General features: G+C 40.8%; 2 protein-coding genes across 4 annotated transcripts; one reads left to right on the top strand and one right to left on the bottom strand.

Moving 5' to 3' along the window:
* Positions 1 to 44: 44 nt before the first annotated feature.
* On the top strand, positions 45 to 9,269 carry dusp12 (dual specificity phosphatase 12). Of its 3 annotated transcripts, none has more exons than XM_072364376.1 (8): positions 45 to 170; positions 5,864 to 6,128; positions 6,277 to 6,390; positions 7,044 to 7,162; positions 7,296 to 7,383; positions 7,660 to 7,751; positions 8,144 to 8,223; positions 8,935 to 9,269. In XM_072364376.1, exons 1-8 carry the CDS (start codon positions 116 to 118, stop codon positions 9,076 to 9,078), a joined length of 957 nt encoding a protein of 318 aa, XP_072220477.1. In that variant the 5' UTR covers positions 45 to 115; the 3' UTR covers positions 9,079 to 9,269. The 3 variants fall into 3 exon arrangements, with proteins under 3 accessions (XP_072220477.1, XP_072220478.1, XP_072220479.1); XM_072364377.1 differs by lacking the exon at positions 45 to 170 and adding an exon at positions 4,456 to 4,642; XM_072364378.1 differs by lacking the exon at positions 45 to 170 and adding an exon at positions 4,456 to 4,642 and having other exon boundaries at positions 5,844 to 6,128.
* Positions 9,270 to 16,087: 6,818 nt separating this feature from the next.
* olfml2bb (olfactomedin-like 2Bb) lies at positions 16,088 to 24,454 on the bottom strand. Its single transcript, XM_072364174.1, has 9 exons — positions 23,978 to 24,454; positions 22,734 to 23,006; positions 22,512 to 22,619; positions 21,684 to 21,848; positions 21,350 to 21,548; positions 20,779 to 21,234; positions 20,174 to 20,350; positions 18,819 to 19,015; positions 16,088 to 17,750 (listed from the first exon to the last, which is right to left on the bottom strand). The coding sequence occupies exons 1-9, from the start codon at positions 24,266 to 24,268 to the stop codon at positions 17,361 to 17,363; spliced, it is 2,256 nt and encodes a 751-aa protein (XP_072220275.1). The 5' UTR covers positions 24,269 to 24,454; the 3' UTR covers positions 16,088 to 17,360.
* Between the last annotated feature and the right edge of the window lie 724 nt (positions 24,455 to 25,178).

The following is a 25,178-nucleotide window of genomic DNA, read 5'->3' as shown; positions in this document are numbered from 1 at the left end:
CATAAAAAGTGTCTCATTGTGGTTGACTTTCACAAGGAGGAGATGAACACAGCAAGAGAGAGGAAATTAATGCAAGGGGTCAACTTTGGGAGAAATTTACCTTAGTTTGATGTAGATGGACGGGTTCGGTTTGGATTTATCTTCTATCTATAACAGGACCAGCAAAAAAGGTAACACTGAGTAGGCTTGATAGTGAAAAAGATGAAAAGATATACAATTAGCGTCAATGTCAGAAACGTCCGATTTTAAAATAGACATAAACAGTCATTCTACACACAACCATGAGCTCAAACAATTTAACTGGCATATTGGAGGGTGATCTGTCCCTGTTTGCATTGAAATTTTGCTACCAGTATATTTATGCATGTATTGAATCACTCACAAATTCTCATCTCAACTGTTTTTTCGCAAACATGTTGCAGTGGCAGTCAACATTTCTAGAAACAGCTTTCTAGAAGCTTTTACTAGCACTAAAGTCTCTTAAAGTGGAACTGATGTTTGGTATTAAAAATCTGTCCTGTTGCTGGGTCCTGAAAATATTCATGTATGGTCTGATCGTATTTAAGCACAACGAAAATGTGTTTCAGTGTGGTAAGGAAGTAAGTTGCTTTGGCTAGCAACACTTTAAAAAAAAAAGAAAAAGTAAACTCATAGTTAAAGTTGCGATAGGGGTCTTGAGAAGAAACGCTGTTTCCCCCTGTTGAAATCCACTGTCTCATTGACCAAACTGTCCTAACAGTCCTGTTCCATTTCTCCTATCAAAATTAGTTCCGCAGACTCGTAACTAATTCATATGAAAACGTTAGACCTGGGCATCTAAAGTTAGCAGACCTAGTTGGGAGGGATTTTTCAAGCATGCTTGGAGTCTACTTGGAGTTTGAAGCTTTACTACAAACAAAACAGTTGTGATTAAACTATACATAGACATTTTGCAGTCCTTTTTATCCAAAGTGACTTATACTGATTAACCAACATTCAAGCTTCAGTGCAGTAATAAGCCCTGGTCTATAAGTGCTAAATCAGTTTAAGTTTAGAATGAGTACAGAAGTGCAAATGAGTGAGGTCAGGTGTTTAAGGGTGTTAGAGGGTTAGGAGAGGAGGTTCTCAGGGAAAAGATAACTCTTTCAAAGATTCTTAAAGGTAGACGAGCTCTGATTGCACTTTTTGCTTGTTCCACCATCCTGGGACCTCAAATGAGAACAGGCTGGATTAGGACTGCATATTGCATTGGAATGGTAGTATCAGACGGCGTTCCTAAAAATAACGCAGCTACTTTGGCTGAACATGTCCTTTTTGGTTGATCAAAACTCCAGGCACACTGCCTCTTTCTGTACCATTTGTTGAGGTTTTACTGTGCAAGACGAGCATTGTAGTAGTCGAGGCGACTGACCATGGCTTGTACCAGGAGCTGCGTAGCATTCTGAGTCAAATGCGGCATCATTTTTCATTAAAAAGAGTGCAGTGACATGACCAAGAGACAGATGCAACACAATCAAAGAAGGACAAGTGGTCATCAATCATGGCAGCCATGTTTGTAAGGAGGGTCTCCTGGGCAGCCACTCTGTTGTCATCAGGACCTAGAGTCAAAGTAGATGAGGCTGGAATCAATGACACTGGAAACAAGAGTCTTCAGTGGAGAATATTTTTTAATACTGTGTGCACAGGGTCATACAGCTTGCATGCATCAGACGTAAGAAACTAGGTCCTGTTTATACCCAAGGGTACGTGCAAAACAACACTTCTGTCTTTAGGTTTTATCTTCCTCATATGATTTCTATGAGGAAAGTCCAGACATCCTGGTGCCATCTTGACATGTCATATGTTTTCTGTAAACCTCCTAGTACCATATAGCTCAAGACTGACCCTTCAAAGGTCACGCAGCATCAATCATGTCTGGCTTCTCCCAAAACATATAACTTTCCATGTTCTTGCAACCTATGTTGGAGAGTATTTAACAGGCCTTTTTTTTTTTTTTACATTGCATGTAATTGGTGGTTGGGATGACCAAAATCATATAAAATAATCATCAAAAGTTAGCATCTAAAGGCTTGAAAAACAAAAACAAAGCAAAAAGTCTCATGGAAGATATTCAACAAATAGGAATAAGTTGTTTGACATCTGGCACACAGAAGCTTGTTAGATCTCATAAACGCCATGTGGCAGAACGATAACACGATGACGGTGAGTCACTGCAACAGACCAAATGCACATCAACGCACCCACTCATTTCCCATTCACCTGCTGGACGTCACTCTGTGTGCTGGTAAAAGAGCTCTGCTTTTTTCACATGTTTCATAGCTAACAGTCAATTATGTGTGTTTGGCACCCCTCTAACAATCCCTCGGGGAGGGGTGTGGTCATTGTGGGGTATTGAATTGGTCAGACAGTCAGATTAAAGAAGCTTGTAAAACTTTATTAACACCCCACATTGTGACCATATACAGACTGTGTAACGCACGCTGGCGGGCAGTTCAGAGCACCACACACACATAGTAGGTGTTGTGAAACAAGACTTCAGACAGACATCATGTGTCTAAAAGGAGACTGGCAACCGAGAACATGACACACAGGAGAACAGAGATCCATTCAACCAACACATTTAACTGTTAATACTTCAGCACAGCTTACAGACACTTCATCATCATCATCAAGTGTCCAAAGTCTGACACTTGAGCCTAGAAATGTGTTTGTTTGTCTCTGTAGCAGCTGTGAAAATCAAAAAGATGCTTTTCGATCCTTATTTACTTGATTCAGTTGTACTGTCACTGGTATTTGTTCTGTGGTGCGGACTCACGTTGTCTCATCTCCCTGGTACCTTCCTCTATGTCCTCACTTGTTCCTACTCTATTTTTCAGATTTATAATAACAGGCACTTTCATGGTAAAGTTTTAGTCCTCGAGAGTGGAAATAATGTTTTATTTTTGTTTACTTAGTTTATTTTGTTACATCAGCTTCATTAAATTAATATATTGTGACCTAGTGTTTCACAGTATTCAAATTTGATACTTCTTATCCACTAATATGTTGGATTTTTATCTTGTCTAACTGAAAAGCACCTTCTGTTTTAATGTATCACTAAACCAAAATTAAATTACATTTTTCCTGGATTCTTTTCATGAAATGAACTGTTTTCTTTTCTGAAACTATATTTGTTGAGTTTTGTTGAACTCAACAAACATAGTATCCAACATTTTTGGAATAATACATCCAGCTACTATCTGTTGTTGCACCGTTCCTTGGTCAGGAGTCCCATTATAGCAGATCAGTGGTATCCACCGAGTCAACTCCTTTAGAAGCTCAGATTTTCTTTGGTTGGTCCCTTCCAATGAAGCAGCTTGAAGATCACATTCAAGTGGGTTTGATCATCACAAGCTTGTTCAGATTCTCTCTGCTTTCTTGTATGAAATTATGGTTGAAATGAAGGCACTTACTGAAAGCAACATTTTGCTCCTTTACAATTAACTTCAGCACAGCTACACGATTTTTCTAAATGACAAACACTAGATTCCTATCAGAAAGTCTGGTCAAAAGATATAGTATAGAAAAGCAGTAGCGCTTTAAAATGCTTCTCAGGCTGAGAAAATAAGCCAAACTTTTGCAGTGAAGATATGCCAGCATTCTCACTGTATGATGAAAGAGATTTTTGTCAATAGTGTATGGAAGAAGACAAACAGGAATGAGAACGATACGACAGCAAGTCAAACAAACTGTGACGCAGAAATATTCAGTCCCGGAGTTGTTTTGCTACCCTGGAGTTGAACTCTTGTGCTAACTACACCCATGACCACTCAGTTTTGCTGCAACCATTAATTTATTTCTTGTTAAAGAGGGGTCATGTCCTGATCCATCGTAGTCTGTTTTTCTCAATCCGTTGGTTGTTGTTCACTTGTTTTATTATTTGTCTCTCTGTTAACTAAATCTGCTGGACATCTGTGTGGGTACAAATACTGGGGTAAAAATCATTAGAAGCGCTTTGATACATCATCGTTTTATACAGGAATAACATGGGTTATCAGTTTTGACACATGGAGCTTGAGAACTGTTCTAATTAAAGCAAAAGAGAGGCAAGCAAATAATTGAAAAATAAAAGTTTCAGGTTTAAGATAATTGTAATGAAAGGAGGAAACAATGAAACTCACCAAGTGGAAAATACCAAACACATGTTTTGTACAATTCATTATTCATCATTGCCTCTCAAGTTAACCTTTACAACTGTCCTCATGTTAGGCTTCTGTAAGACAAATGCTTTAAACTTTCCACATAACGGCAACACAAAGCGTGGACAGATTAGTTTTATTTTCTGCCACATGAAAACACCGCCATAGGGTGAACAGAGTGAAGCACCTCCAGAAAATGGCTGAATAAAAAGCTTTAAATCGTTGTCGAATTTTTTACATACGGCAAAGAATAAACTCCGGAACGGAACGTTGCATTGTGTTTCCGATCGTACAGTTTAAGTGACGAACCAAACACCTCGTCAACGCATTTTACTTTTCTTTTTAGGTCTGTGTGCTGTTTCGTTGTACTCAGTTGTCCCGTTTGTTTAGTATATTGAATCGTGGGCAAAAAGCTGTAATACATAGTGGCAGAAGACTTCACCGGAGGGATAAAAGCTACCGCGAAGCTTAACTCAGCTGATCAGGTGAGTAAACAGAGTGAACACAGCCTGCGTGGCTGTCAGCGTGGGCATTTGACTGTAAAGAGAAAACTACATGCAGTCTGTGTTTCTACTGTGACAATACGTAGTAATTTAAAAAAATAGTAATTACACTTTAATTACTTTAATTAGCTTTTTTTAAAAACCGTGTTACTGGATAATAAATTAACTGTCAAATATTGCCTGCATACAATCAAGCTTAGTAATATAGAAACAAAACAGTGCAAGTTTGGGTTGCACAATATTATCGGAGAGAAAGCAAACTCAAATCAGTGGTCTTTACTAGGTTCCAGCAGTAATTGCAGTTCTGGTGGCAGCCTGAGCTGCCACACCTTTGCAGAGGCACCTGCCACAGGGTGCCACAGCAGCTGTAAAAGCATTGAAGCCGCTGCCACAGCCTTGCCACAGCTGCTGCCATTGTTTGTGAAAGCTAACGCTGATCGTCCCCTCATTATATCATATAGTAATTAGCTATAGCCGGTTACAGCCTGTTATTCATTCAGTACAGTCATTACTTTCAGATGATGATACAGTTAAACCTCTTTATGTGTAATAAACATTTTGAGACCTTTGATACAAACTCGTAACACTTTTTTAAGATGGATATCATGTCTTGAATAGCATTATGCCCCCCGCCCGGACTTTTTTTTCTTTCTTTCTTTTGGGTCACTGTTGTATGCTTATTGTCTTTGTTTGTGTATTTTGTGTCTTTGTTGGTGGTCAAGGAGTTCACTCGCTGTGGATTGATAAATCTTGCTCTCTATCTTTTTTTTCTCACTCCTATGGTAAAAGGCTTTGGCTCTGGTTCACTGTCTTTAAATAATTTATTCATGCGTTTAAACACATTTAGTATTTGTCGGCCCATGCAGCAACTTATATGCAAAGGCCGTTGCCGCTGTTTGTGGCCGGTTCCACAGCTCCCTGCTGTCTACCATAGGCTTGCAGGGCTCTGGCATCCTATAGCAGAAATATTTATGGAATCACTTATTACAGAACTTGCCATCTAACTCTCAGTATTCAGTAATCATCTATGTTTGAGATTAATTCTGTAGAAACACCATCTGTGTGGAAATGAAGAGTAAAAACACGATTTTATAAAAAACAAAAATCAAAACTGTAGACATATTTCAGGCAGCTTTTTATTGAAGCGTCTGTCTTTATTCTTCCTGAAACCAACGAGTTTCAGCTCTGTGTGTCCCTCTGCAGCCATGCAGCTTGTGGACCCTGGCGTGTACATCGGCACTGCGGCCGACCTCAGCGACAGCCTGGCGTTGGCCGCTGCATCCGTCACTCACATCCTCTCTGTGGACTCTGTGGACCCCAGGCCCATGATCCCTGCTAATGGAGACTTTTTCAGGAAGTGGATTAACATTTTAGATGAAGCTACGGCTGACCTCCTCAGTCACATGGACGCCTGCTACGTGTTCATTGACGAGGCTGTGAAAGCAGACGGGGCTGCACTTGTTCATTGGTAAGGCTCAGAGGTCAATGATGGACTCACTTCTCAGTGTCTGATTTTATTTCTGTTAACATTATATTTAGAAAAACACTGCCTGGACTGTAACTGGCTACGTGCGTGTTTAATTACTGTTTCTTTTCCTCATGTGCACATGCATCAGCCAGGCAGGTCGGAGTCGTAGTGCCACCATTGTGACTGCTTATCTGATGAAAAGATACCAGTTGGGCTTCGATGAGGCTTACAACAGACTGAAGAGTGTCAAACAAGATGTGCAGTAAGTGTGTGTCGGTCTGTGGTTAGTCTGCACTGCTCATCTCAGACATGGAAGCGTTTTTTGATAATGTGCAATTTCCTTTTGAATCACTTACAACTTACTTTTAAATCTGATTGAAAGTCTGTCTTTTTGGTTTTATGTGGTTCAGATTTGACTGATAGAAGACAGAAGAGAGTCAAATCATATTAGAAATTAGATTTGTTTTTTTTAATCAGGTGTTTAGATTCATTGCGAACTGACAAGTAAAAATATAAGTAAGTGGAGGCTGAAAAGTCAAAGCGAAAACCTGAAGTGATCAAGGAACTGTTGGAAGGTATCTTCATGTAAAAAAAAAAAAAAGAAAGAAAAAGATGAAATCTTCTTTTTGTTGTAGGGTTTTAGGGAGATTTTAGGGAGGTTTTAGAGATATTTGAAAAATCTGGTCCGTACCAGGTCTTCAAATTAGTTAAATCCAACCTCAGATGAACAACAATATGTGACACATTAACCTGTTTTACCATTTTTAGCTAATTACACCCATAGCGCTTAAATATGGAATGCTCCCTCCTGTTCATCAGTGAGAGTGAGCATCTCTAAGAAAGACAAAGTGTCGGCAGTGTGCTTATCTGTGATGCTAAACATTTGCATACAGTTGACTGAGTGATGTGTTTCAGGGTTAACAGTGGTTTCGAGGAGCAGTTGCGTCAGTATGAGGCCATGCAGTGGGAAGTGAACACATCCAGTCCTTTGTACAAACAATACAGACTAATCAAGATAGCAGAAAAATATCCGGGTAAGCACACACACACACACACACACAACGAAAAATGTGCTCACTTTTTACTTGGCTCATTTTTGTGGTTTTTCCCATCTATTTCTAATAGTTTATATTTCACTGGTGTGTCTGTGTGTGTGTGTCGGAGCAGAGTTGCATCAGGTTCCCAGGGAGATTTTTGCCAACGACCCCGCCCACTCCAGCTCCTCTGAGGTGTCCTATAGATGCAGGAAGTGCAGGTAAATGGTGGAGACGTTACTACAGTGGCTGAATTATCAAAAGTGCATTAGTCTTTAATAGATTCTGATGATTATTTTCTCAACTGTTGTTCATAGAAAGCTCAGTTTGAAACCTGAACAAACCAGAGGAAGATAAAGAGGCAGTAGTACATTACAAAGTAGTTTCATGGTTCAGATAGAACATGGCTCTTGCTCAAGTGACTTGCTTCTCTGTGAACACAATGTTGTTGTCGTAAAGAACCGGTGCAGCATTAACCTCCGAGCTCTGCTCCTCAGACGAACTCTGTTTCGTGGCTCCAGCGTTCTCAGTCATACAGTAGGAGAGGGAGCTTCAGCCTTCAGTCACAAGAAGTCCAGTAACCTCACTGGTGAGAACACATCTGCTCTGTCCAAACACTTGTTCCACATCTCATCTTCAGCTTCAGTCGGATCATAGGTGTCGCTTTGCCATCACAGAGTTGGCTTCAGAGCTTTGGTTTAAAACAAAATAAAACACTCTCAAGTCAGTAGAACAATTTGTCTCTGATCTACAAATACAGAAATGTTTAGAAATATTCAGATTTACGTTGATCTCTTTGACTGTGTGTTATTACTGATCAGTCTGAATTTTTATCTTGCTGCCAATATTTACACATTTTATGTTTTAATTAAATTTATTTTTTTTCCCCTTTCCTGAAGTTGAACAGTTCCTCATCAATAATCGCACAGACTGAACTTGTAGCTTCTCATAAGCACCCGTGTGAAATGTGTTGTTATTTAGGGGAAGTCCAGTGTACGTCGTACTTCATTGAGCCGGTGCAGTGGATGGAGGAAGCCTTGCTCGGAGTGATGAATGGACAGGTAGTTCACACTATGACAAGAACCACACATGAACTACAATCTATTGTCAGCAGCCTCACGACCGCTTTACATTTAAAGTGGTATCAAATAGAGGGAGAGAGGAGCAACACATTGAATAAAATATTTGAGTGAAAAATTGCCTTCCTTATTTTTTCCCTAGTTTTGCTTACCAGTTGTGCACGTTCCACTTTAACCCAGTGAAAAGGTTGAAATGTGCCACTGCTGAGTAAACTGAACAAATTTGCAATTGCCAGGTATTTGCGACTGGTTGGTTCATACTTAGAACTGATTGTTTTCAGCATGAGAGCAGTCAGGCTTTTCAGCCTGCGTCGGCCCCTCTGTTACTTTCATCTACCGGTACATTTTAGGGTGGTTCAGAAAACCTGGATGTTGTGCTGTCTGTGGAAAATGAGGCCAGTAATATAAGATACTGTTAAGCTGTGGCTTTGTATTAGGACACGAGTTTATATCTCTCAGGTCTCAGGTCCTGAAACAGGTTTGATTTAGTTTATCAGCTGAGATTCTTGTCATTGTGAGTGTTTGTAGGTCTTAAAAATAAGATTGTGCAAATTAATTAGATTTTTATTAAAAGAAAATTAGACTCCACATATGTATGAATGTTTGTTATGCTTATTTTTTGCCTGTGATTCTTTCCTCCTCTATTTCTGGCATGTGTCCATGTTGTGTGTGTGTGTGTGTGACTGTGTGTAGTTGCTCTGTCCTAAGTGCAGCTCCAAGCTGGGCTCATTCAACTGGTTTGGGGACCAGTGTTCGTGCGGCCGCTGGGTCACACCTGCCTTTCAGCTGCATCGCAACAGAGTGGATGAGATCCGGCAACTGAACTTACAAAAATGACACACACGCACATTTGCAGGGATAAGCCAATGCAATCCACTCTGTTGATAGTGAGAGACTCGACACTCATCCACACACAGTCTGAATAATGTAATGAGCTGCAGTGATGCTATTCAAAATGGATGATTTAAAATATCCATCTTACAAATGTGTAAGATATGTGCGTTTTGTAATCATCATTCCACTGTAAATAAAAGTATTTCTGTAAATATCAAAGGGCAGATCTACATTTATTTGAGATCTATGTTAGTGATATTACTGCTGAATTTATCAGTACAGTGTGTGCATGAGCGTGTGTGCACGTGTTCAAAGGCAGAAGCCCAGCAGCTTTAAGTAGGAAGTTAAATCAAAGGTTGAAGGTCAGATTCACCTAATTCCAGCAGAGCTCTTCTTGTGTAGTAACATATGGTGACCACTAGATGGCAGATACGCTTCAGTGAAAACGTCTGGATTTCTTACAGCTGACTTTGGTACTTCTTTCTCCTCTCAACTGTCAATGAAAGTCCTTTGTGCACGGAGTCTTTGGACGGGCCCTGCAGCTCTGAAAGCAACTCACCAGGCACTGATGATGTGACAGAGATCAAAACAAAGTACAGTTTGTGGTTTGTTCCCCGTGAGTAGTATCACGTGAGACTGCCTCACCAGTGCTGGACTGGAACTCAGATGTCCTGTCCAGCTGATGTCTGGAAAACTGGAGCACGCACTGGAATGTTAGTTCAGAGGAGACGGAGGAGTGAGAATGGTAACTGCTAACAAAAAGAAAGCATGATGTAAAAGCGATGGAAATGGAGTTTAAGTAAGGTAAAGAGAACATGTTTGAAAGAGAGGACGGGGAAAAAGAGACGGGGATGTGGTCAGAGGTTTCCATGCTCTCAGAGGTACTGCAATTAGGAATCGTCACGGGGACTTCCTGTTCAGCTACATACACTCTTCATGTGTAAGTGTGAAGGAAAAGTCCATAAAAAAATGAATAAACTGCACATACTTGAGTTGATGGGTAGTAAATTTAAAAAAAAAAAAGTTTCTTCACGTTAACACATCTGTCAACTCTTTCCATTGAGTGGGAAGGGGACACAAATCTTAATAAAACCGTAACCTTTGTCTCTAAAGACCACATGTAAAATGGTTTATTGCAAATCACTTTTTTGTTTCTCCAGATCAAATGTTCTGATGAAGTTCAGGCAATAGTTTAACAGCCAGGAGCAGTAGGAGAACTCGTACTCTTTTGGAAAAAATCAATTTAAGAAGATGAATTAAGAATACTTTGATATTATTAAAGGCCTATTAGTGGGTAAATGGGGTTTTTTCTATGGTAAATCTTTTCAAAACCAAATTTTCAGAAAACAGGCCTTTTTGAAACAGTTAAAGCAAACATCAAGATTTTAAATGAGGAATGTGCTCAAAGAGACCATAAAAATATCAGAAATTGAAAATGCTTTGAAACAGATTGAAACTCCAGTCATTGACAGCTTAACAACACAATCTTATAGACACTTGACATAAAAGATCAACTAATGCTTTCCTGGAGTGTATACGAAAGATTCTCCCCAATAAAAACTGGTGTAATAGTTCAATTTACACCCACTAAAAACTTAATGTAACTTGATAATTGTATGCCCATTACCCTGTTATGTAATGGTGAAAGGATAATAGATCTTGTATAATGGATAAAATGACTAAACTGCTTCCAAATCTTTCTGTCTTCAGCCCACTGTCTGCACTTGGATCCTCTCTGAACACCATTGTGAAGACAGCTGGCTTTAGCTTTTCCATCTATAAAGATATGGGTTGCATAACCTATCCTTAGACTTTACCGTGTCCACCATGTTAGTGTAGCATAGTAACATCTTCTGCCAGCTCTTTACTCAAAGTACAGCTGAAGCTAAAAGAAATGTCATTATCTTTGCAGCCACGGACTAATTCAAATTTCAACCTGACAATGGCCAAAGATCAGAAGTAAGACCAGAAGTTCTTACAGTGCTTCTAGCTGGAGATACCAGTTGTCAAATACATGGATAGAGGTTTTTTTTATTGCCCCCAAAGGGAATTTAATTTAGCTCTGGACAGTGCAATACTGCCTGCAATACAATAAATAACAAATGCATGCCAGAGTAAAAGGCATCCCTAAAAGACAGGACTGAAGGCAGTAAAATGCAGTCTCTGTTTGTGCAACTGCAACTTGACATTTCACCCATAATCAAAAGTTTGAACTTCATATATATGCCAGAGGAGAAGCCATTTTTTAGACTTGATATGAAGCGGATGATCTGCTCTGTTAGAGTTCAGTGTAGTTTCTTCTTACTGCTCTACATTCAACTGATCATTTTCCTGCCTTCTGTGATGGTGGCTTTTACTTTAAGTTTTTTCTGGTCTGTAAACGAGCGCCACATAGCCTGCAGGATTAATGCATTCCTTTGGAAGCACTTTAAACACGTCTCACATTGTGCCAATGCTTCATTAATTGCAACTGTTCTGTTTGCAGTAACAGTTGATGCTCTCAGTTTAAAGCTCCTGGACATCTGCAGCAGTGGGTCTGCTTGGAGCTGACATTGAATCATTGCAGTAATAAAAGTAAATGTTGTGACTCAGATACTAGACAGAGATAGAAACAGAAAATGCTGAGTAAGTCCGTTTTCATAGTCACAATGGCCAAATTTTTGTTGTGGAGTACCCACTGTGCATTGCTAGCATTAAAGCAATCAAGCAAAGTATAACCAAGTTTATGTGTATTTCATTGTCCCCAATGAGCATTTTTTTGAGGGCATACTTTTTCAATCATCTATTCGTTAGCTCTAGATTTGATCTATGGAGCCACATAATCAATTCAAGTAATCCAACAAAATTTCTGGTGGCTCCTGACACCCGATTCGAAGCCAAACAAGATTGTTCCTCTCAGGCTGCGGCTCCCTTGTCTTTAAGTCACACTGATTCGGTTTATTCTTTTTGACAGCAGCTCAGGAAAGAATTTAGTCCAACGGAAGGCTTTTAAAGTGCTAAGTCTTAGTTTTCCGCCTCTAGATTCTTAACTGCAGACAAACGTTTCTTTCCTTTCCTTGAAATATTCAGGGGCTCTGAATGTGTAAATATTGCTCTTTCTAGACGTTTAACTTATGAGAAGAAGATTTCTCCAACTTTACCTTAAAGTCCATCATAATTGGACGTGTGCGACACTTCATATGTGAGCACATCATATTAGTTTAAGCTGTTCTCAGAGTAATGGGGATCTCAGAAATTGTTCAAAATTCAGAAAAAAACCCTCTATTTTACACACACCACTTACACAAACATTTCTGAAGTAAAGAGGTCTTCAGTTTCTTTCTTGGATTATTTTTATATGGATTTTCAGGTGTTTTTTGTAACTAGCAGAGAGATGTGTAATTGTTGGCTAACAATAATCACTTAAGAGCTTAACAGCTGGTACATGTCATGGTTACTTGTGCATTGTGTGCTTTATAAACAGACTTAAAAAACATTGTCAGGTAATGAAATGACATCAGAATAATGGTGCAGATCTATCTTGAAGCATACATAAGCAGAGCTTCATGTGGATGTCAGACTCTCTTTGCAGATTATCTGCATCACACTGACGCCCTGCTTCCTGTAACCTGATCCACCGAGGATCCAACTGCAGAAGAAAAGCAAGGGAGTGACATGATGGAGGCTGTGAGTCACCTCTAAACCCCCGACCTTGTTACTCTGTGGTCTCTGTGTCTGGGCTCCGGGGAAAACTGGGCAGGATTGCTCTTCAAAAAGCCCTCAGCAGGGATCTGCTGCTCTCCTGGCCTAACAGGAAAGGTGATCACCTCTAACTGCGGTCTCTGGCATTAGTGAAAAGAATGTTTTGGCAGATATGTGAGATTGTCAAAAGTGCAATATGTGCAGATTCATGCAAAAATTCCCTTTCAACTTTCCACAACGAGCTATTTCTGTCTGGTACCAAATTCTTTTTCACCTCCTGACTTCTGGCTGCAAGCAGGCTTTGCAACAAATGCATTTTCCTTTGGGTGTGACTGAAGTGTGATTTAAGATCCAACTCTTCCTTATTTTCATCTCACCCTTTGAGATTTGTATCACTATAAGCTACGCAAGCTGCTTGTTATGTGTTGTGTGTCCATTGCCACATCACAGCCACAACAGCGTTATTTCTCTCCGTCTGTGTGAGTTACAAAGCAGATGCTGAACTCCAGTGTCTGGTTTTCACATTAGCTCTCTCCCCTGTCTCCTTCTCCTCCTCCGCTCATTCATCTTTTAGCTTCCTCTCCCCTCAATTATTTCCCTTCCCTGTCCTCCTCTTTGCCTCTGCTCACTCTGTTCTCATCCGTCACTTCTACTCTGTTTTGTAATATTTCTTCTCCGGGGACATTATAGCAGATCTGCATGAAAACAACAGTTATTTGCCACTGAAACTATCAGTGCTTTCCTCCTGAACAAAAATGCTGCTCTACAACTGTCACAAACATGATATACTGAATTTGCACGCTTTACTAAACGACTACATATGACACAAAATGGGACCGAATACAACCACAAAGAAGTAGATGCACAACTGGTGATACATTACAGCCAGAAATGCTATTAGCTTGGTTTGGGGTTGCATGTGTGGTCTGTTTTTTTTTCTTCCTTTTTTTAAAGTTTCTGCTGTCTTTTCTTTGTCCCACCATGACAGTTTGGTAGTTTATCCTGTGTAACAAGTCATACAATGTGTACACTTCATGGCAAAAAATGCGAAACATCTCAACAACTCAAAACAACAAGATGGTTCAGAAGTGGCCAGAACTCGTTGACTGTCCCGTCTGTTTTGTTCGGGACCGGGATCTAGACGCCTGGAAAGGGGAAACCTGTTGTGCCGCACAACAGAAACAGCTTAAAGAGGTAAACAGGAAAAAAGTTTGGAAGGTAATATGGATAAAGCCAAAGAAGACTCTGAGGAGATGAAAAGATGCAAATAAGTCTGAGAGAATGCGGGGAAATGAAATCACAGAAACTCACACCTGTTACTGGTAATGTTTTCCTGCTTTTGTGTAGTTTCAACACCCTGGAATAAATATGTCACAGCATTTAGAGACAGGTTCCAAGTTATCAATGGATTTTGTGTTCCATGAGATTTATTTTTATGATTAACGAATCAAAAAGGGGGCAAAATATAAACAGTTAATGCAAATATAAACAGCTGATATATGACCGCAGAATTGTGATACAATTTCTCAATAGTGTTAATAACAAGCCAGCGGCCATTATATTCTGCAGTGCTTTTGCAACAATTTGGTGCCAGTGCCCAAAACTGGCAGATCCAGAGGAAGACTAAGTGTGAGCGGAGTTGAGTTGATGACTCTATGCCCCTAAAACGATCCGCTTGAATAGAGGTAAGGACTGTAAAGGTATGGAAAAGTAATGGAAGCCAATAAGGAGAGCATATAAAAACACTGTACTGAACACTGTACGTAACCTACTGCAGTGTTTGGGATTCTTTGTCAGTGACGAACCAGCGAATAGTCACATCCAAAGAAACAAAAAGAAACTTGCAGATTTTTGCTTTTCATTTTTCTTAATTGTGCTGAACTTCTTGCAGGTATTTCTGCAGCAGGAGATTTTTTTCCCAGACTACGTGCAGTAATCAGGCTGCCTTTTAGTCAAATGGACTAGAGTGTTTTTTTTTAACTCCAGATGATGTCTTTGGTAAAAGCGGAAGACCCCTCCACTCTTTAAATTCTGGGTTTTACTGTTTTTTGTTCCTCGTTCTCCCACATTTCCATGTGACGTCTGACTCTACACCCCTCATCAACTTAGATCTCTGCAGCTTTTCACTCCCTTTTTCTGTCTAAACAAAGTCCCACTTCACTCAGCCTTTTTCTCGCAGTTAAATATATATGACCTCAGAGTGACTGTGTGAGTGTATTTATGAGCAAGAGATCTCGATCTCTATGATCTCTTTCCCTTTTTGTCTCCAGCTTTCTTTTCTTTTTACTTTGTTCAAGTGGTTTTTTTTAGCTTGGCGGCAGTCGGGAATGTGCATTCGGATACTGCTGCCAGCTTTAAACCAGATTTCACAATGTTTGTGCTGTAAATCAGACACACTGTTTCTGTGAACCTGGACAGATAGCATACGCAGCATGGCTTTTCTTGTGTTTGTGTGTGTGTGTGTGTGTGTGTGGTCCCTCTGCTTTCAGACACAGAGAAGGCAATTCAAAGGCTGACAGTTGTACAGAACCCACACATGCCCCCACAGAGTTAGGGGTGTTTTTTTTCAAATATCAAGTCAATGTGAATGGGCGTCTTTCTTCTGCATCCTGCTAGGTGGTCACTCACACACACACACACACACAACCTCCACATAAACATGATGGTTGCATAACTTTTGATGTCATCTCCTGATAATCTTAAGAGCTTTAGTGGAACATTCTTGCTGGAATTCAAGCGTTAGAGAATAATAGTCAGTAGTCATATGTTTACTCATTCTGAAATAGTTGTAATCTCAGTTCATTTGCACATGTGCTGTATCCCATTATTAACAGATCTAGCAGAAATAAAGCGCAGCTGAGATTGCAGCAAGGCGATGCTTATTTTACAAACAATATTTCCCTGGAAAGGTGGTGTATGTGTGAGTTTTCTAGGGTCCATTACCAACCATTTGTCTAATGTACCAACAGGGGTACAAAGGGACCGTAAAGTGGTTCATTTTCACTGTTTTCGGTCAATATAGGCAGATTTAATTTGAAACAGAACTGTGGCAAATGCAACGGCTCTTTGTCTTATCAAACAGAAATCCATCATCATGTTTGAAGCTACACGAAGCTCTCTAATGTGTGAAGGTCTTCTCTGTGTCCGGACCACTCCCAGTTGGAGGTTCACCAGCATCTGGCCCGGGGCTTATTTTCCACCCTGGGATCTGTCCAGTGGCTCCGCTGCTTCCAGGAAAATAAATCAGATCCCACAAATAATGTTCACAGCATTCTGGACAGACACACGGAGGAAGGAGGAAGAGAGCCACAAAGGATTGGCCACTTTCGTCTTTTAAACATTTTATGATAAATTAAAACGAAAAGCAAAACTTGTCGTCAAGCAGTCACAGTTTGACTTTGTCTTGGGATTTAGCTCAAGCAGGCAAACTGTATGTCATGTACATTGGTTAGAAAATTATTGTAAATGAATGAGCTTATCCTCTAACAAGAAACTTAAAAAAAATAGTACAGTACAAACTTGGCCCAGACCATCAAACAGGCAAAGGCTTTGTTCCAAAATCACAAAGTAAGAATAAAGGCATTACACTGATGTGGGCTGTAGGACATAAACAGTCATTTCTTAGAATTTGAAAGTCCTTTGGAAGGTTATATATCATAATATATAACATGCCGTTCATATCTTTCAGTATTATTGAACCTTACAAAGCCCAGGTTTGGCCGACCCTGAACAGAAACGTGACGGTTTGTTGTGATTACATCATTAAACAGATAACTGGTGGTTATATTGCTTCTAACTTGTCAAAGCAGATGTGCAGCAGAAGCTGAGATTTCTTAGATTTGAAGCTCTAAATCACTGGATCTTGTAATGCTCAGCCTCCTTTTGAGCATGGAAGTAATTACTATTTCTTTATGTTCCCAGTTTAAACAACAATGTTACAAACTTGCTGTCTTAAGGCTGAAGCTGAGACAATAATTCTGATTTCTGTAGGTTATTGGAGCAGTTTTTATAATCCTGAAGGTCTCAGGATTGCAAAACCTGCTCCAGAGCAGAAAACGTCATACAACTAGCTCCACATAGTGAGCTGTGACCATCAACAGTAACAAAGTGGTAACTTTAAACAGTTAGAAATCTTTTCTATCATTACATGACTTATTTTTGCTCAGCACTGTATACTTAGAGCGGACATTACACATTGTTAGTTTTAGGACAGAAAGTTTCCTCTGCACTTATCATCATTTCTGAGCAATCAAGCTTCTGAAACTTTCTGGAGAAATGGTATCAATGGGGCAATTTATCTGCTTTTTCTAACCCTTTATGTGCAACTTTCTGAGGAACGGAACTGCTCAGTTTTAGATAAATATCAGGAAGTGTTCCATTGGCATGTTCTCTGATTTCTCTTCTCACTAGGTGTTGCTCTGGTATGTGTGGTGGCAGCAGCTGACGTCAACTGACTGATTCGCAGTCATTTAGAAACGAAACACTGCTGAAATATCTGGTCTGTTATCTCATTTCTTCTGTCAGCTTTGTTATGAATTTCTGCTTAATATATCTAACTGCTGAACATCCATCTAACACACATTGTCTTTGTGTCCTTCATCATACTAATAAGCAAAGATGACATCATACATCATCTGGTTTCCACCGTCCCATGCGTACAGTTTCTTGTCCAGTGGGCTGTAAGCCAGCTGGGAGGTGTGCGTGTGCATGTTGGTGAACGCCAGGCTTGGTACAGTGTGTGTGAGTGTGTGCGTATCAAAGGCGTATGTCACGTTGGCGTGGCGACGCTCCATACTATCGACTGCGTAAAGCACGCCACACACCAGGAAGGTGTTGCCGTAGCGACCACGACGGAGACCCGTTCGAAAGGTTTGTATTGTTTGAAGGTCTCGGGGATGGAGGTGGATGAGCAAGATTACTTCCTGGTGGAAGCCCTCTGTGTCAAGAGCGGGGTAAAGCAGCCACAGGCCGGACTCATCTACAGCCAACTCCACCTGCAAAGGAAGAAACGGCGTGAAGGACACAGGACCAATAACAGCCTTTATATATTTTTAGTTAAAGGGTTAAAAAATGAACTATTTGTAAGTGGTAGTGCTGGTCACAAATGGTGATGATCCGAGAGATGATTACCCCCAAAACCTGCAGCTTCATCAGTTCTGTGGAGCATTTTAGCATCTTTCAAGATGTTGTTCTGCTTTGGGAACCCACAACAGCTCGAGCTGTTAACAGACTTTAGCTTGGATAGATTGATTTACTCAGCACTAAACGACTGCAACACACTTAGCAGCCATTTCTGAACACATCTGAGTGTTCTTTCAGCTGTTGGGGAGAACAAAAACTCAGAAATGGATGTTAATGATGATCCATTTCAGGTGGTTGTGAAGAAGTCACAACACACAATACATCAGTGTTGTTTACACTTTGTTTTAGCTTCATTCAAGAGGTCAAAAACAGAAAAAACACAGCATATTTAACTGTAACATTCAGAATATAATATGCTTTATATGCTTTTGCTTTGTCTCCGACAAGCCACAAAAAAACTTTGTCAATCCCATCTGTGTGTGAGGATGATGTTCTCAGTGTTGGTGGCTTGGTTTAGCATAAAGAAGTTCCCAGTAACCCATGAGTCCGATACGAAGAAAACTAAGAACTGACATTCTCACCTTACAATTGATGTACAGCTTAAACAAAAACAATCAAAACGTAACATAGAGCTAAGCAAGTGTTGATATGTTTTGATTAAATTGAAAGAAATCATTGAAAATCTACTCTAATTGCACCTATCAACACACACAGAGAGCAGTGGGGTTGATCCTCTCGCCTGACTGTCAGAAACAAAACAAAAAAGGGTGCTTCCAGGAAAGTTCAATTATTCCTCTGAGATTTTTCCCCTACCTATTCAGCAGTAGTTTTTACCCCTTACTATTAACTCTTTCGTGATTTGTGGTGTTGTTTTGTTCCTAACTAACCTTTACTGACCTCCAAAAGTCCCAAGCGTACATACAGAGAGTGTACACCATCCCGCAGTGTTTCCTGTACATCTGTTAACAATGCTGTCTTACTTCAGTCTGTGTCCTGTGAACTTGTTCCTCCAGTAAAGCATCGTGTAGCGTTGTCCACGCAGACACATATCTATGCCTCAGGTCGTATCTGACGACGTCCCCGCTGAATGCCCGGTTGTAGTAGAAAGCTCCATTAAACACGACATGGCCTGTTCCAGTGAAACTGTAGGGCAGCTTGTATGAATTACTCGCTTGACCTGAGCAGGAGGAACACACAAAAAACACACTTACAACCTTTAGACATATGGAGGCTTGATCCACTTATCCAGTCGCTACTGAAAACTATCTATTGACTCGCTGCTCGAGATGAACTCTCTCTCTCTTTCTTTCTAACCACTGACTATTATTTCGAAATGCCGTTGAAGTCTTTCAGAAAGATTTACTTCCAGTGGAGGGCCTTTTGGTGACGTTTATGTGTGACCCAATGCCCTGGGGCCTGTTTGTGAACACCACCTGTATGCAGACTGCGAACATCGCCAGTGTCTGATTTCAGAGATGGTTTGCCACATAAATACGTCCTGCAGGTTTCGCAGCTCAAACTGAGTCCCTCTCGTACGAACCTCATACTGCCACGGCCTATGGATTCTTTAAGTTCTATATTAAGTTTTTGTATAGATTTTTTCTTGTGTGTGTTTGGCTTATTTCCATCTTCTATATTCCGGTCAGCTTTATTTATGCTACAGTTTGGCCATTGGTTTATATTCTACATCTTGCCTATCTGTACTTCCTGTTTTAAATGCACTCTTCCTTCTCTTTTACATTCCAGTTGGTTTTGCTTCCTGTCCTTTCTGTCTTCATTTCTTTCCAGATCATTGTCTTACCACCTATTTAGTTCCAGTCCTGCTCCTTCAGTCTGTTAGTTAGTTTTTTGGATCCGTTTTTGCATTAATATTTTCCTGGAGTTTCTGCCATGCAGAACCCTATCAAGTTCACCTTTTGTTCTTTAACCTGTCTGTGAGTCCTGCGTTTAAGTCTCTCAGTGTAACTCGCACTTGTGTGTTTGTTTCCTTTTTCCTTTTTCTGTTCCAGAAATATGTTAAAGTCAAGTTATTTGCAAACAATCTCAAAAGATACATGAAACAAAAAATAATAATAACCCAAAGTCAACCTGATCAAATATTACGAGACTGGTTCAGGAATCTAAAACTTGGACTTGGTTGAGAGTTTCCACAGGTTTGCCTCAAGACCTCTGATAACAGAGATGAGTTTAAGGAATGTTCAGTTGTTGTTTTTTTTTACAGCTGACTTAAGATAAGAGCTACTTTGAACTAAACACAGTGGAATGGTTTGGCCTGGTTGCACACAGTGTAAGTTTGTTCTCTTCTACACAAACACACACACACAAACTCCTATACCTGATTTGAAGGCGTCCATATCTCGGAACTCCAATAGATTGCTGCCATAGTGACCGTTGGTGAGGTAGATGACGTTGCCATGGCCACGAGCATCTCTCATCCAGGCTCCATCCCTGAGTCCATAAGAGTTCTGCTGGACTGGTTCAGAGATGCTAGCGACCGTGTCCTTACACACCGCTATGGAAAGAAACACAAATGGTGACACTGTGAATCCAGGCTTAGAATTTGTGCATTCACTCCCAGATAAACTACTGTCTTTTATTATTGTATTGCTATATTTTATGTGTTCTGATGAGCCAAAATATTACGGCTATGTCTGCCCCCAACCCCAACACACAATGCTTGTTCATAGTTCACCCCTTCTCAGAGACCTCAGCTGACATGGAGCATTTCACAGGCCTTCAATATTTTCTCAGTTTCTCCACCCTTTGTTTGGGCCATGACTAAATCAGGTGTTCACCTTGTCCATTTCTCTGCACTCAACTTGCACTACACTACAGCAACCAAATGGTATATCCCAGGCCCTGACATGATCTGGGATGGTCAGTGGTTTTCGCTTAATCTGTACGAGGTCATAATGTTTTGGCTCATCAGTGTAACTCTACCAGGCTTTTTGGTGGTCTTCGCTTGGTCAGCAGGGCTCTCCGTCCAGCTGATTCGACTCCTGGGTCTTGGCTGGGACGGTGCGACGGTGGGAGATGCATCAACGGTTGGCTTGATATTGGTATCTGAAGGGGAAGTGGTATGCAGGGTGGCAGGCGTGGTGAGCTGAGCTGTTGCCCTGCTTGTTGTTTGTTGGGGAGTAGGTGTCAGCTTGGTTGTAATCTGTTGTGGAGTTGTAAACTCTTCCGTTGGCTTGGCTGTTGTGCCTTTGCTGGTTGCTGAGGAAGCTTCTGGCTGGTGCGTGGGTGAAAAATTGCTCAGAAACTCTGATTGACGCTTGTTGTCGTCTTCTATAGAGACACTGGCTGAATGTCCTGGAGTCTTGTTCAGGAATGTCCTGAAAACTGGCAGCTTGTCAGAGATCTGCAAGTCCTCTGCAGCTTTTGGGATTAAAGTAGCTATAAGAAGCCAAAAATGAGAAAGGGGAGGGGTTGGTTTTCAATATTTCAATACTTTAGCTTTGGCCATAACAGTAAAATTGTTAATGTGTGACTTAAAAGCCATCATACCCACCGTTTTTTCCTCTCCCTTTCTTATTCTCCTCACCCTCCTTGTAGCTCTCCTCCTCTGCTTTATAGAAGGTCACTCCTCTAATGACCACATTGTTCTTGTCTTTGACTGGCTTTTGAGTTTCCGTCTCGTTCCTGACTGGCCGCTGTTGCTCCAGACCATCTTGCTGTTGGTTTTTCTTCATCTGACTTTCATAATTCTTCTGCAACAGAAACCGTGGTCTTGTTTACAGAAAATAAAGACAGATTAGTTAAAAATGCTAAGTAGTTTTTGGAGGGTGTCTCTCAGGTTGAGTTTTCAGATTCATTAGACTTAGACAGAAACAGTGGGATGGTACCTGCTTATGACCGTAAGCAGCTGCTCCGCTTTTAGTTCCCGAACGCTCCAGATCGCTCGCTTTCTTTTTCTTCTGCTGCGCCTTCTTGTCTTTATCCTTGTCTTTAGCTCTTTCCTTCACACGTTCTTTCTCTCTCATTATTTCAGTAAAATTTCGAAAGAAATCCTGGGAACAAACTTGTAGGGTAAACATCGCAGAGTCTGTTCTTAAGCACAACTCACAGGAGGCTTACTGGGAGGTTGAGTTTTGAAAATATGAATGTTGAAAAAGTGCAAGTGGAATAAAATCACAGGGCTCAAGAACGCAAGAAAATGAAAATTCATTTTCCCTTTAAATCAGTTACGCAAATATAGAAACAAATGACTTCATAAACATGAATTAGAAAGCCTTGGAGGGCATCTTCAGTTCACCGAAGTCCTTGTGGCACCTAGTCAGACATATCATTACAGCTCTGTCTGCACTGGAGAATGCTCTGATCATTTCTGTTGTATAAGGGAGAAGCACAATGGTTTGTTTGAGTTTCTTCAAATCAATCAAAAGAGAGATTCAGCCACAATGCCCCACCAAAAATGAAGTCAGCACGTAACTTGTTTTTGGTATGTTCCTTGTTAGAATCAAACATCATAAACCTACTCTTACAACTAATGAACTGAAGAAGAAGAAAACCCTGACAATCAAAACACATAAGAACCTACTTTTTTGAGATCAAAGCGGCAGTTTCTCGGCTAAAGTCCCACTGAAAACTGCAGCTTGCTTTCAGCCTGTATCGTTATTACTTTTGGGCTTAAATCTCTTCATCAAGATGCCGTAAAGTTTGTGTGCACCCACCTTCTCCATGTTGTCTACGCGGGCCAGCAGTTTTGTGGTAACAGAGTGGAGCTTTAACAAGTCCATGCCATACAGAGAGCCTTCCAATAAGTCAATGATAGTTGCCATCTAGTCAGGCAAAACACAGAGTGGAACAGAGGAAGAAGAAAACTTATGGCAAACAACTTCTTACATATAAAGAACATAAAATAAAAAATACATTGCGTGTGTTTGCATTTCTACCTTGATGTCATCTTTGTTTGCTTCCTGTAGTTTTTTAAACCTGTACTCTCCCTCACAGGGGTTGACGGCCGAAGGTGGCGCCATGCACACGCACTTCTTGCAGTCTGTCCCCTTAGTAATCGTCTCCACAGTGTAAAAATCCTGGGAGAGTGATGCTGGGTCGCTGTTGTGGATACGGCTGCAGTCAGAGCGTTTGATTGGTCGGACAACACAGCGGCACACACAGTCGGACCCCGATGACACCGTTTTTACTTTGTCATAATCACCCAGCAGCTGAAAGAGAGGGGGAAAAGATTTGATTTGATATTCTCCGTTACCCTTCAAGATATGTTGAACAGTGGCATTCATCTAAAAAGAAAACGTGGTGCAGCGTGAGTGAGGATGTGCAGCTGCAGCAGTGCTGAGCTGCCTGGAAGAAGATAACTGTGGGCGTTTACAAACAGGCACATTTTGGTTTGGAGCACTTACAGTTTCAAGGATATTATATAACCAACCACCAGAGGGATGCAAACTGTTACCAGAATGTCGTCGCCGCCCCCCCCTCCACACACACACACACACACACCCACATACGTGCGCGCGCGGCTCTGGGTCTGGTGTTTCCCATTGTTCAAGTTGAACGGACAATCTCTGGGTTTGGATTGTGTTTAAAGGAAAAATCAAGGATTGACCTGTTTTCGCCAGTAGAACCGGTGTAACCAAAGTAATCCCAAAACCCTACACGATATGGGCTATTTTAAATTTAAGGTTTACATTTCAAAAGAGAACACAAGTCCTTAAGGAGCAAGAGCTTTGTATTCTCTTGTGGTTTTGGCTTGATGAGGTAAATGGAAAGTTAACATAAAGTAACCACCGAGACATCCTGATATACAGGATGGTTGGCAGATGGGACTGATCCTCGAGAGAAGAAAGTTCAACATGTCAACGGTTGCAGCTCGAGCAAACGTTGTCTAACTGTTTTTTTTTTCCTATTTTTTCTATTTCAAAGTAATCTTGGTCCAGTTAATTTTACAAAAGCTTCACGCGCCAGCTACGAGAGGTTTACCAGAAAACACACCTAAAACGAATTATTTTACCATGCTGAACGCCTCTCACCGTGTTGGTCGATGATTCTTAATCAATCAAATAATCTAAATGGCCCAAACATTTCTTCAATATTTTGTGAGTTTGCAGTATTCACATTCAGTTTTCTCGCGAACTTTACCGTTGAAACAAATGAACTGTGGGCTTTGAGGGCGACTGACCTGGCTTATGATGTTCTCTTGATTGTCCAGCTCATCCTCCAAAGGCTCGGCGGTGGGCTGCTGAGCCCTTCCCTCCGCATTTACAACTGAAGTGTCCCTCCCGGGAACCTGGTGCTCACCTCCCCGCTTGCCGTCTTCTATTTCAGCTGCGGAGGAAGCATCTTTGGTCGGTTTAACGAGCTCCTCCAACAGCATCTTTACCTGGGAGTGGTCCAGGCTCTTATCCGTCGCCTGAGCATCCAGTCCGCGTGCAGCACAGCAAAAAATCAGTAGAAACAGCGCGCCCCACATCTCTCACGAGAAGCCGAGGTCGACTAACAGCACTGTGAGTATATTCTACTCTCAGGTAATTACCAGATAGCTATGGCCAGTCAAACAGTACTGAATGAATAAACGCCCACGTATCCAACAGGTTAATAAACTTCACTGCAAATAAAATTTCTTTCCAGACGCTGAAAAGCGGAAAGTTAACTGCCTTTGAAACAGTTCAGGTTTAACCTAAAAAAAATAAATAAAACACGACTTACAGAACTAAATAACTTGTATACTCGTATGAAGTTGGTACTTAATAAAAAAATTTATAACTTTAATATAAAGTAGTTCTATACTGACTCCTGCAACGTGTCGCCGGTGGACTGAATGGCAGCGGGCGCAGGCAGACGTTTACACCGGCCCCGGTCCAAAGGGGACTGACTGCGCGCGAGCGAGACAGTTAGAAAAGAGGGCACGCGCAGAAGAGAGAGGACTGAGGTTGGACGCTGCAATAAAGGACTGTGTGAGTGTTGCTAGCCAATCACAACAACTGGATGATTGTTAAACATCAAACGCTGGTACCGATTGGTTAAATGTGAGCTGTGGTCACTTTTGAAACATGACTTTAACCAGCATGCTGACAAATAAAATGCTTATTCAGTACCACTCTGCAAGTTGACTGGGTTGCTTCATTACCTTTGTTACAAATACACACACTTGATAAACTTTAAGGCTAAAATCTGTGTTTGCACTTGACATTGAGGAGTTCAATCCACGGCCAGAACATTACACTTCCTTGAAAGAGAGCAACAGTGGCATTTATGTTGAAAAAATGAAAAATCTTTAAAAAAACAATTAAAACTATCTTAAAACCTGCTGTGCAGCAATTGGGAAGCCAAAGGAGAAACATTAATACTTGTGGTAAACAATACTGCTTCTTTTCTGTTTA

The sequence above is a fragment of the Leuresthes tenuis genome, unplaced genomic scaffold (genome assembly GCF_036924035.1).
Source record: "Leuresthes tenuis unplaced genomic scaffold, fLeuTen1.0.hap1 SCAF_14, whole genome shotgun sequence".
NCBI classification, from domain to species: domain Eukaryota; kingdom Metazoa; phylum Chordata; class Actinopteri; order Atheriniformes; family Atherinopsidae; genus Leuresthes; species Leuresthes tenuis.
The sequence above is the reverse complement of the archived record's forward strand: the minus strand, read 5'-3'. Positions and strand labels throughout refer to the sequence as shown.